At 38.3% G+C, this 12,718-nt stretch overlaps 1 protein-coding gene across 1 annotated transcript in view; it reads right to left on the bottom strand.

Annotated features, from left to right (window-relative positions):
* The window catches only part of HSPA12A (heat shock protein family A (Hsp70) member 12A), an 88,679-nt gene that overhangs the window by 54,448 nt on the left and 21,513 nt on the right, over positions 1-12,718 (bottom strand). Inside the window, exons 2-3 of the mRNA XM_048857986.2 lie at positions 5,469-5,554; positions 296-423 (exon numbers count right to left, since the gene is read on the bottom strand). Coding sequence (XP_048713943.2) covers positions 296-423; positions 5,469-5,554 — 214 coding nt within the window. The remainder of the gene's footprint in view (positions 1-295; positions 424-5,468; positions 5,555-12,718) is intronic.

The raw sequence follows: 12,718 nt of genomic DNA, 5'->3' as shown, positions 1-12,718 counted from the left end.
GTTATAACTGCTCCCTGAATGCTTCTGTATACTTTGCCAGCAGATTCCTCCTTTAATTCACACCATTTTATAAACCTGAGCAATAAGACTCACAGAGAACATGTTTATGTTTATTATTAAAGCAATTAAAATAAGATAGGGACATAGGAGAAATTTACACCATGAAAGGGGGTTTTCGCATTGGTGGCTGTATACAAATCCAGTCATTCCAAACCCATGCTGACCTCAGATGTAGCAACTGCAGATAATACACACTGTCGCCATCAAGAGCTCAATGCTGCAATGCAGCCCTTACCTCATTACATGAATACATTCTGGCTCCTTGGTGAAGCTGTAGGCGTAGCCACTGGATGTCGTGCCAAAATCAATAGCCACAACAACAAGGAATGACTGCTCTACAGAGTCATTTGTATCAGAGTCCTTCTGTTAAAATAACAGAAACAGAACAGATTTTGAGTCACTGTTTGGAGAAGGAATTGTAATCTGTCCTACTTTTCAGTGGCTCTGAACTGCAGCAAAGCATTCATCTGTCTCCTGCAGAAAAGTGCGGTCCCCCAGAACCATGTCAGTAGTCTATATCCCTTAATGGGCACGGAAATGCAATGTACAACCAAACTAACAGTTAATTCTGGTACCTTTCATACAAATCCAAATGAATCAGAAATCCTTTCGTGTTCACTTCCAGTAACAGCTGAGACCTACACGGCTAGCTACCAAACTTTTAGAAATGTATTAGCTGAAAAACATGTTATACCTCTGTGTATCATATATGGAATACATGATAGTGATACCATACATGGAATACATAGTAAATTATAAAAGGTATATAAGCACAAGTAAGACTGCTCAGAAATGGTGAAGCCAGCAGGAAGGTGTGCAGGCCAACCCAATACCTGCCAGTAAAGCTTTATACTGCACCACAGCATCATATATTGCTGCATCTTTTTTGGAAAACCTATTCTGGAAACATTCTGGAGATTGTATTAGGACTAATTCTAATATCCTGCTGCCTATCCTTCTGCCTGTAAATCCATGGGCCTTAGTTACAATCAGTTTAGTTTGACAGGACTCAGAGGAGAGAAAATTTTAAACTAATGAATTGAAAACATCTCTAAAAATGTCTTTAAACTGCTGAGGGTCCCACAGGAAAACCAAGATTCTCCCCTTTTCTCTGGCATACAGCCCCCATTTCTAGCTTTGTGCACTCATGAAATATCAGGCCTTTAACTAGTTATTGACATGAAGCTGAATATTGCTTGTTCCGGGCCCTGGACCACTGTCGTTTTGTAGGAAATAGGAAGAAATATTTGTGTGGCGGTTTGATATTTTTTTAAAGAAAAAGGCATCTATTTGAAGCTGCTCAGGGAGCTGGACTGATGGAATAAATCCTGGCAGAAACAGATTAATGAACAGAGTATAAGCGAGGTCTATGATAAAATTTTACTCATTGTATGTTTCTACCCTTTATCACATAGTTCTACCATTTGGCCATGGATTTTGCCACCATGGATATGGAAATATACTGTATTGTATACAAAATGCAAAACTTAATTCAACCTTAACTATAAAATTCGCACCTTGCACTTATTAGTGCCTTCCCTTGAAGGGTGTCAAAACAGTTTATAGACACTGCTTATGTTTTTATTACATTTTAAAGAGACACAATCAATTAGATTGTTCAGCTTAAAAAACCTGGAAGGTGGCCACCCACAGAAGTTCTTGTCCTAAATTTTCAAAACTGACTAGTCATTTTGGGTGCCTAACTTCAGATACTCCTAAAACACCCACTCTCTGAAAATTAGGCCTCTTAAAAGTGTCTCCAGTTGAGCACCCAAAATCACTAGTCACTTCTGAAAATGTAGAAGTTAGCTTATGCCCCAGTTCCGTCCACATATTCTCTTGTCTTCAAACCCACCATTGCACATACTGAGAGGATATCACACAACTTCCACTGGGAGAGTCATAGTAAACACACCAGAACATAAACACTCTTATACTAATCACCTTTTTGTGTACTGTGCTACTCTCAGTAACAATTTTATCAGCCCTTTACATCTGACTGCAAGGGGCAAGGCAATTGTCACAGTAAACTGTAGTTGCAAGCTACAGCATAATTAACAAAATGTATACAGCAAACGATACCTTACTAAACTGTCTGAAGGGACAAGCTTAAAGAGATTTAGCCCAAATACAGATGCATGGTTCCTTAACTGTGATGTAAACTTTCTACACCCTTTGCCCCTTACACATCATCAAAAGCCAAATGGAATGAGGAACTAACCAACTCATGCACAAAACATGGAAACATTTGGCCTCTTATCAAATGAGGCTCTAAATACCTCATTTGATAAGGGTGGGTGGATTGATTTAAATCAAAGCAATTTAAATCACCAATTTTAGTTATGAGTTCAATCAACAAGCAGGAAACCTTAATTTAAATAATCAATTTTAATCATGTTTTGCATTTGTACGTTTTAGTTATTTTCCTAAAGAAAGGTTGATTCCCATTGGCTGGTAACCATTAAAACATGTTGATTTGCAAATAAAAATAGCCTTTACGTGAAATGCAGTGCTAACCAGGAGGACACGCTAGATCCATACACATTTTTAAATGCAGTTAGATAGCATAACCTACATTTATTCAAATTCTTAATTTTTACATTTTTATTATGTTAGAAAATGGTGAACGATGCATTATTTATTTACTTGATGATGATTTTATACTTGTGATCTGAGTTGCGTACTATTTGGGTGGAAATTAAGATTTAATTAAAAATGCTCAAAAACAGAATTTTATTTTTTGGATCATATAAAACTACTGAATACATAAGAAAAAAAGTTTATCAAAACACATTTTGCATTTAAAACGAACTGATTTAGTAAACAAAGGAAGTATTATCTGTAGTTAGTGAATTGAACTGATTATTTCTGGTCACAATGTCCTTCAAAATAGTAGCTCTCCTACTCAGTTTTTATTCATATACTAGAAGAGAAAAACAAGCTTTTTCAATTCCCACTTGGTTTCTTAGCTTTGAATGAACTAGTCACTGAACTAGCTGAACAAACAGCGATGAAGGAAACATTCTCTCTCAGCCTGCAGAAGAGGTTACTGCTGTCAAAAAGCTGGGTTAGCACTTCAAACAAACCATGAGTTCAGATGCTTAGCCAGCAACTTCCAACAGTTCAGTATTTTGACTTTCTTTAAAACTTGGCAACATACATGTACTGCTTAATATTATTATTTGTATTTAATTTAAATGATTTTAACAGATTATAATAAATTCAGGCCCTAACCTAGATTGTCAATTTCAAAATTAATTTTCAATAGTTTACTGTAAAAAATAAACAACCCTGAATTTAGTTTAAATACAAAATATTTTTATTTAAATTAGATTTATTTTTATTAAAATGTGATTGATTTGATTTAAATTGGCTTTTCCCCACCCTGAAACAGGGATGGGCAAACAGGCTGTTATTTGGAGATTCAGGGGTCTCCACATTCAGTAGATATTCAGACCCACCATTCCTTCTTTCATTGAAGCCCCTGGATCCTACTAACTGACTCCCTTAAGGGCCACCTACGTGCCAGGACTTGTTGGAGATTGGTGATGAGGAGTAAGGTCCTGGAGTTCAGAAACATGAAGATTTGGTGGATAAACTGAGTATCAGGCATCTGGATATTTTCAGAGAGCTGTTCGGAATCACTGCTGGCTGCATAGGGCTGATGAGGGTTGGGCATTCTGGAAAATGTATTACTCAGTTCACACACTGATCTTCCCTTCTATAAAATTATGCCTTCTTAGTCTAGAAAAGGACATTCCCCCACATGACTCTACCTGGACAACCCCTTTACATTTTACAGAGCAGTGTCAGTATACTCTGTGCTGTAAATAACTAAAGGACTACAGACCCTGCCTCCAAGGGCTTCCTATTTACAACAGAGAAAACAGAAAAGCGCCACACCAGGGATGACCTGATGAAGGACTAATCTCAAACTTTGAGGATTCTTATCCTTGATTTCTCTAATTATACACTTCACTGGTGCACCATTAAAAGGCTTTGCAGGAGTAGTGCATTCACAGGAGAGATATTACTAAAGAGATAGGTGGCTGCTTGATAATCAAGAAGAGAGAGGGAGTTCCAAGTTTAAGGAGCAGTGCAGAACACGGCATGAGGTCATGAGTTGGAGAAAGAGGCAAAGGGTGGGAGAGTTGGACTGAGTGAGGGGACGAGGAAATGAATGCAGAAATCTAAGCAGGGGCTGAGCGGTGAAAAACCTTAAGGTAAGGATAAACAGCTTTGAACTTGATGTGCAAAGCCAGGTGAAGCTGGGGAAGGGATTCTACAATGGCAATGACACGTTCTGAGCACCACTGTTTTGTGAGTAGAACGTGCATTGCGTTACGGTAGAACCTCACAGTTATGAACACCGGAGTTACGGACGCATTAGGAACCGGAAATATGTAATCAAGCAGCAGCAGAGACGAAAACAAAACCCAAATACAATACAGTACTGTGTTAAATGTAAACTACTAAAAAAATTAAGGGAACGTTTAAAAAAAGATTTGACAAGGTAGAAACTGTATCTGTGCTTGTTTCATTTAAATTAAAATGGTTAAAAGCAGCATTTTTCTTCTACATAGTAAAGTTTCAAAGCTGTATGAAGTCAATGTCCAGTTGTAAACTTTTAAAAGAACCACCATAAGGATTTGTTCAGAGTTACGAACATTTGAGAGTTATGAACAACCTCCATTCATGAGGTGTTCGTAACTCTGAGGTTCTACTGTGCTTGTGTTGGCCATCCCTGGGGCTTAGCGATAAGGGGTGGAGTATGTCAAAGAAATTAATGTGATTTGTGCGTGTGGAACTGGAGGGGAGGGGGAGTTAAGATAGGTTAAAGAAGCATCCTTTAATGGGACTTTTTGTGACCTCTTTGGGTGTTCCCCTTAGGCAACTGTAAATGTTTTATTTTTCTTTGTGATGAGAAAAGAAGACAGAGAGAGAGAGAAAGAGGACAGAGAGAGTGATGCATATGTGTTGAGATCCTATTATTTTATAGTCACGTTTCAGAGAACGGGGAATATTTCAGTGATTGCCCAAGATCAGACAGCAAGAGAACGACAAAGGTGGGGATAGAAGGGATTGTTTTGTAGAGCGGTATTGGACCGGCTTATGCAGATGAGTGTCACTTTCCTCTACATCTGTCCTTATATATTTTGTATGGAATTCTGGCCCCACTGGAGTACATGACAAAACTCCCATTGACTTCAATGGGGCCAGGAGTTCATTCTTTATCTGTACTTCCTGAGCTAGTGGAATTGCTCCTTTAACTTTCTGCGTATAAGCCGCGAGTTCTGTAACTGATGACTAGGAGACTGAGGAGTCAGGAGTCCTGAGTTCTTATAGGCGGGACAGGCAGGAGAAAATAATGTCAATGCACTGTACAACATATACCCTATATTTCTTACCGCAATATGCGATGGAGACAATGGTGTTATTCCTGGGTCTCCTAAACTTTTAGCTGGGGATGAGTAAGCAGGTGTGGAAACTGCATCTGAAAGAAAATGGAAAGAAAACTCTTCAGCAACTGGAACATATAAAAATGTCTATGCAGCAGAATAAGTAGGTTAGTATAGAGTAGTTTGCTCTCTCTACCAGTGCACAGTTTGTCTATTGTGACAATCCTACCATTAAAGCAACCATAAAGAAGGTAAATTCTATAAAACCAGGCTCTCTTAATAATTATGATATATTATTTTGGTTTTATAAACTATTAAAAATATTGCTGGTTCTTTTGAAGATTTGCTAGTTGACATGTATTCCAAGTCAGGTGGAGGCTGTACTGACAGCTTATTTATTATTTGAATCTTCTGACGAATGCACAGCGTTCATCCAAATCCCGTAAGTAATCTGGTATAGCAAGCCTTAAACTGAATAGTCGCTTCTAGTATTTCCACTGATACCACAGTTTACAAAGTTGCGATTTTGGTTTTGAAAGTTTATTTGAGCTTCCTGGTTGAGCGCCCTCCCATATTATGCATCATTTCTGAAGGCTTCCTAACATTATTCAGAAGTCCCAGCAGACATAAAGAGCTGATACTATGTACACTTCCACCAATAGCTTACGGTTAAAACTTGAGAATTCCTGCAAACGCAGAAGATGAACACAAGATGTGAGATCAAAAAAGACTAATTTCAATAGTAAAAGAGCAGTTTAAATCAATTTGACAATTCCGTAGAAGCAAATTGCAATTACTCTGTCATGAGCATTTATTATTAAACTTTCCCAGTGCTCAGTTTCTTCTCTTTAATACATCCACAGTGAAACACGTGGTACAGCTGTTGGTAGTGCTGCAGTAGCATTCCCAACTGGGAGGCAAGAAAGCACCATTAATGAATGATAAAAGAATTCTTTGGCTTTGCATACATTTAAAATCTTACTTGACAAGCAGAATATCAAGTACTTTGCATAAATACCGAAATACACTATTTAAAAAAAATCATTAAATATTCTTACCCTCACTCTCAGAGCTAAAAGTGTACAGTGTCAGTTCACTTGTGGTAGAGAACAAAAGAGGGTAAAGGCCAAATTTCTGCTCTCAGATTAGGACAGCACCTCTCAGGCTGGTTAAAATATATGTATATTTGATGATTGTATCAGCCACTTTATTCATCGGTATAAATTCCACTTTGTTCCAAAACACGTGCATCTTGCAATACATACTTGTATGTGTTTGTGTTAGACCTGAAAGGGGCATGTTCTGGCAAAAGTGGGAAGGAATTAGCGGAATGTCCATGTTCCTCTTAAGGTCTTTTGATACTTCAAGACTGATCCAATACCCTTTGAAGTCAGTCAGTGCGAGTCTTTCCCTGATGTGAATGGTCTTTAGGATGTTGACTTCATAGGAAACAAAATATTCTTTTCAGCTGTTGGCTATGTGTTTCTAACATTTCTCCGTGTTGCTACCTCTTATCCTTACCTGTCCAAATTCCTCAGTTTTAGTGATCTACATTCTGTGCATATGCTCAATCACAGACTCTTACTGTGTGTGCCTTGTGTGAAACAAAGAAAATCCTGTGAGAGTATACAGCTTCCTTTGTTTCCCAGAGAGCAATCGATAAGTAACCTTTTGATGCACTCACCATGGGGCAAATTCATGCTTGATGTAACTCCATTCAAGTCAATGTAGTTTCAGCAGAAATAATTTGGTCCAAGAAGTATATAAATGGGGGAATATATACACAGATATAAATGTATTGTCTAATAAAAAATGCCGAGCTGAGAATAGGGTGCTGCAATAGTTTATGGTAGAAAAATGTGTACAATAGAGAGAAATTGATTTATATACTTTCATTTACCAAAATGTTTAAAATCAATTGTCCACGAGTCTCAGCCACAGAATGCTCTTTAGAATGTTTTTCTAAGGACCTGATCTACAGACCTGCCAAGCACCCACCACTCCAGTTAAAGTAAATGGGAACTGCAAGCGCTCAGGACTGCTGAAAAATTAGGCCCTTGGTCACTTTAAACCTGCAAAAATAAACCCACCACTGCATCTAACATGTTTAAAAACACACACAAACAAAAACAGATCAAGTCCCCTATGATGACCACACTGATTCATCCTACCAGCACCACGTGTTGGCAAATACCTGAGTAAATGGAGAAACATTATACTGAGCCTTGGGCTTTACTGGACCAAGAGAGGGAGAGAATTCCAGAGCCCGGAACCACCTTGCAGGACTCAGCTCTAATATAGCAAACTGAACTTTTAGTCGAAACTTACTATTTATTTTGTAAGTGCAGCATAAAGAGCCATTCTAATTTTGTTGCAAGCAGCAGTTTCATTATGACATTTACACACAGTGTAAATAATTTGATGACATTTCCTAATGCTACTGACAAGCTGTTTGCAATGATGAGGAAAACTTTAATAATCTGAGTTATGACATAACAAAGTGGCACTGATATTACCAGAGAGTTCCCATGCGAATGAATGAATGCAGCTGATGATACTGAGAGGCAGAAAACGTGTTTATAGAAAGAGGCTGCAGGAATCTAGCCTCTTACACTCCATTCATCTTTGGATTAATGGTAAGTGTTTTCATTAGTAGAACAGAAATGATTTGCTAACCAGTGAATGATTAATTATATATAGGAACTTTGTAGCACAAGATTTCATCTATCAAAAGGCCCCTCCTAAAATGTTTTAAAATATATTGGGGTGTGCATGTTTTATTTTTACAATGTTAACCTCACACTGTCCTTTTGGGGAAAAGATTGTGGCATAATTTTACAAGTCTAGTCCCAATAGCAGAAAAGACAGTGAAAGCTTAGGAAGGTTCTAGTATTTGGGAATGTGTTTTGTAGTCACAGAACCCAGATTGAGAGTTCTTGCAAAGAAACGGGGAGCAGGAAGAGGAGGTGCTTAAGAAGAGTTACAGGCCATATGGTTTAGGCTGCAAGAAAAGATGAAGCCAGAAGTTGGGGGGTGAGGGATGGGTGTTTTCTCCATTAAAAAAACCTTTATTCTAGATAGTGTCATGATATATAGAATAACAGTCCTTTTAAATGGGATATTTATAAAAAGAAAATGTTAAATTATAGACCCAAGCAAACAGACATTCACACAGTTCAAGTTCCAGCTTCATCTCCCTTGTTTATCAGGGACCATATCCTTTATCACACTACATAGCACACAGACATCTAGTGGCTGTAACAAATGATAAACAAATATTTAATCACTGATAGCTTGTAAATTGTTTACCTAAGGCAGTTGAAAGAGTCTGGTCATAGGTCCAGACTGAAATCTGGAATACTACAAGACCCCGAAACAAACTATTAACATTTAAAATAAAAATAAATTTAGTTAAATTGGTGCAACCTTCTTGCGTGGACATTTTAAACTCAGTTACAGAGTGACTGAACTCAATTAAGTTTTATCAGTCTTAACCTCTCAAAATTAGTTAAGAACATTGACACAAGTGATTTGCATAGATTTAACTCAAACTATTTAGAAACTGATTTGATTATATCAGTGAAATTTCTGAGTTTCCAGAAACATCAACAAGTGATTTTGTTAAAGGATTTGGAAGCCAGAGTGCCTCACATGATGCTTTAACATCTACCAACTTCATTAACTCCACTACTGTTGCACATCTATTTCTTATTATAATTGCCACATTTTGTTCCACTGCTTCAAAATCTGGGTAAAACTCGGAAAGCCAAATGCGCATAGAATGTGAACTTTTTTTATAAAGGAGAATCTACATAGAAATGACAGCTCATGATGAATGAGACTATCAAGAGTTATAGCAGCTATTGATAACATATTTTGGATATTAAATCTCATGCTTCAAGGTTTAAATCAATGTCTCCGATTTAGGGATTAGGAGGAGACCTAATGTTGAGGACAGACTGTCCCACAGTTGCCTAATGCCTGGCTGTTTGCATCTTGTTCTGAAGCATCCAGTGCTGGGGTTGGCAAAGACTGGATACTGTACTACATGGACCATGGGTCTGATCCAGTCTGGCAATTTATGTTTCTCTGATGAATCAAGCCATTATTCCTCCATTGGAAAAGCCAGATGGCTGCCATTACATTAACAATAATATCCTACTCTGCATGTGGGAGAGACAAAATGGAAGGTGTAATCTATAGTAATAGGATAGTATTTCTTTAAATAGTCTGTGAGCCCATTAACGGTGCTCACGGTGTTCCATGTTTTCAAAGCCACCAGAAACCAGTCAGAACAGCAGTATGTGCATAGCTAGGCCTTGCACGTCTGTGTATATTAAGTAAACCAGGCTGTTGGACTCAACAGTGCCCGGGTGGTTTCTTCATTGTTTTGTTTTGTTTAAAGAGCAAAAGATACAACAGAAGGAAAGCAGCACTATAGATTCTCTCAGTACTATAATATGAAAATGGAAGTTTAAAGCATCCATGGGAGGAGAAGGCTCAAGCAACAATAAAAATAAATAAATGAATAAACGAATGACTGTAGCCCATAAAAATGAGAGCTCTTATTATAGACTATATCTTAGTGCATTTAAATCATCACACCCTTTCACCAAAATTCCCGAAGTACTTGAGTGTACTTCATATGGGAAGGAGCCAATCCATTTTACCAATTTTAAACTTCTGTTTCCCAAGGATTATTACTCTAGGATAAAAATGTCCTCCAGGGCAAAGCCTGACACACAAAAAGTCTGTGCTTCGGAATAATTTTTGTTTTGTGAAATTTGAGAGCAATGCATCTGAGCATGGCTGAGTTACAGAACCCACAAAGTTGGAGCTTATTTGCTTGCTCTTATAAACCCTCAACAGTTTAACTTTTAAAATGAAATTTGCCCATCTGTGCGTCTCGGAGAGCTGAGGACCAAGAGCTCGACCCTTTGTGAGAAATTAACAGCTCTTTACATGTAACAGTTAACTGATTGCACCGCAATTTCTCCCCTCCATAGAGGGAAGGGTGACTCCACATCCCATTGCAAATCCTTTGGAACTTCCACTCTAACATTAAGAGCTCTGCTGCTGATGCAGTAACAGTTCTCATGTCTTAGAGGACTGGGTGAAATTTACTTTACCAATCCCAGGAATATATTGTGTATCAAAGGCTCACAAAGCACCCACAGGGACTGTCTTAACAGAATGTTTCACTATTACCTTCAAAACTAGCGCATATCAAACTTTAAACTGCATTTCTTCAAAATCCTACCCAGGTAACATAAACACAAGGGCAGCCGTGATTATTAGTTGCAACAAGTGATCATTTGTCTGTTCCCAGTACAATACAGGGGAAATATGGATGCCCTGTTCACACCAAGTGAGAATTTATACACTCTTCAATCCATCATTGCCTCCCACCGTGGTTTGTCATTTACACCAGTGTAAAGCAAGTACAAAATATTACCCAATGAAGGATTTATTGTTTTAGACTCATACTGCAGAGACTAAGTGATGACACAAGGTGGAGAATGAGGTTTCACGTACCTAACAGGCAGCATGGACTTCCACCTTTGAGCTTCCAGCTGCAGGAGTTGAGAAGATGACACTGGTATTCAAATTAATACCATAGCGCCTCTGCAAATGATGATCAGCCAAAAGTCATGTTCAGTTTTTTAGATATTCTACGAAAGGCCAGATTTTCCTTAATGGGAGTAGTCCCATGGACTTCAACATAACTTGTATGAGTTAGAGTTGCAGTGTTTAACTCACAGTCATCAAAATGAAATTGCTTTAGTCCACAAAATGTTTTGTATGGTGGCTGCATTTTTGTTCAGATACAAAAACTCTGGCAACCACATTTTAGTGCGCAAAGTACACTGCACATGTGCACATTATAATCAGCACATTATCTGTCGGTATCTGTGTGCTGCATATCTACTGATCATTTATTATGGTTTGAGAAAATACACATGCCTATACATACACATACACACACCTAAATATGCATACACACACATGTGCAAGGAAAACAAAACAGCAGATGTATAATATGGGAAAATACACAGACTCAAAGGAACTGCTCGAAAAATGGAAGAGCTGTGGAAAGAGAATCAGGATAGAAAGGAGGAAAAAAGAAGAAAAGCCATAAATGTGTGGTATCTGCTACCCTCCTCATCCAGTGCAAAGAATACCTTATATTCTTGCTCATTTTTATTTACAAAATTCATCCCATAACTCCTTAAACTTGATCAGATCATAATTCAGTGTATCAGCTCCTCAGGAGTGTTGTGTATTGAAAACTAAAAATTATAAGCTCTCACTTTAAATTCTGGTCCTGCCTCCAGGCTAGGGGGCTCTACAGGGAAGTGTGAGGTCAGGGCCTAGCAGACCCAGTCTGAAGAAGAACCGACTTACAGTAAGGTGGGATGAGTTGTGTTTCTCTGTTTTAGGGAGCAGCTTGTTTTTGTTTCTCTCTCTTTTTGTTTCTTCTGTGTTCTGAATTCTAAGAAATAAAGTAGTGTTAAGTTGCAAGCTTCCAGCAAGGCAACTGTATGTTTTCCTCTAATATCTTTGCATGTATGCTGTGAACATGACAAGAGGAGACTATTTCGCCCATGCACTGAAGCCAAATTTTTAATATTCATATTTATATCTTTAGAGGCATATTGCATATAAAAAGAAAAGGAGTACTTGTGGCACCTTAGAGACTAACCAATTTATTTGAGCATGAGCTTTCGTGAGCCACAGCTCACTTCATTTGCGAATACAGACTAACACGGCTGTTCCTCTGAAACCTGCATATAAAAAGCAACTTGTCTTTACTTTGTATTTTATCCTGAAGGGTATCTAGCTTGAGAACTCAGCTGACTGCAACAGTGGCAGAATGACATGCAGGTCACTTATCAAATAAAACCAACACCTTAATCTCCACCTGGAAAGCAATACATGCAATATATGCAAGCCAATGCATATCACAGAGCACTAGTGTTGTCCGTCCCTTGAGAGATAAACCACTAGATAAGTGATGCACCAGTCTGCACAAACATCAGTTTTAGACTTGACTTAAGGTGCAGTCCAATGCAGTTGTTTAATCTTGAGGTGACAAACGTACAGATGACAATTGCAAAGTCCACATCTGAAAGAAAACCTCACAATCTCCTGGCCAGATAAAGATGAAATAAGAGAGACGTGGCCACTGATGTAGCTGGATCCTGACCCACTGATGGCTTTGGAGTTCAGGCAGCACCAAGCCCTCTGCCAAGGCAGCG

The sequence above is a fragment of the Caretta caretta genome, chromosome 7 (genome assembly GCF_965140235.1).
Source record: "Caretta caretta isolate rCarCar2 chromosome 7, rCarCar1.hap1, whole genome shotgun sequence".
In the NCBI taxonomy this organism is placed as follows: Eukaryota; Metazoa; Chordata; order Testudines; family Cheloniidae; genus Caretta; species Caretta caretta.
This window is presented reverse-complemented; position numbering and strand designations above follow the sequence as displayed.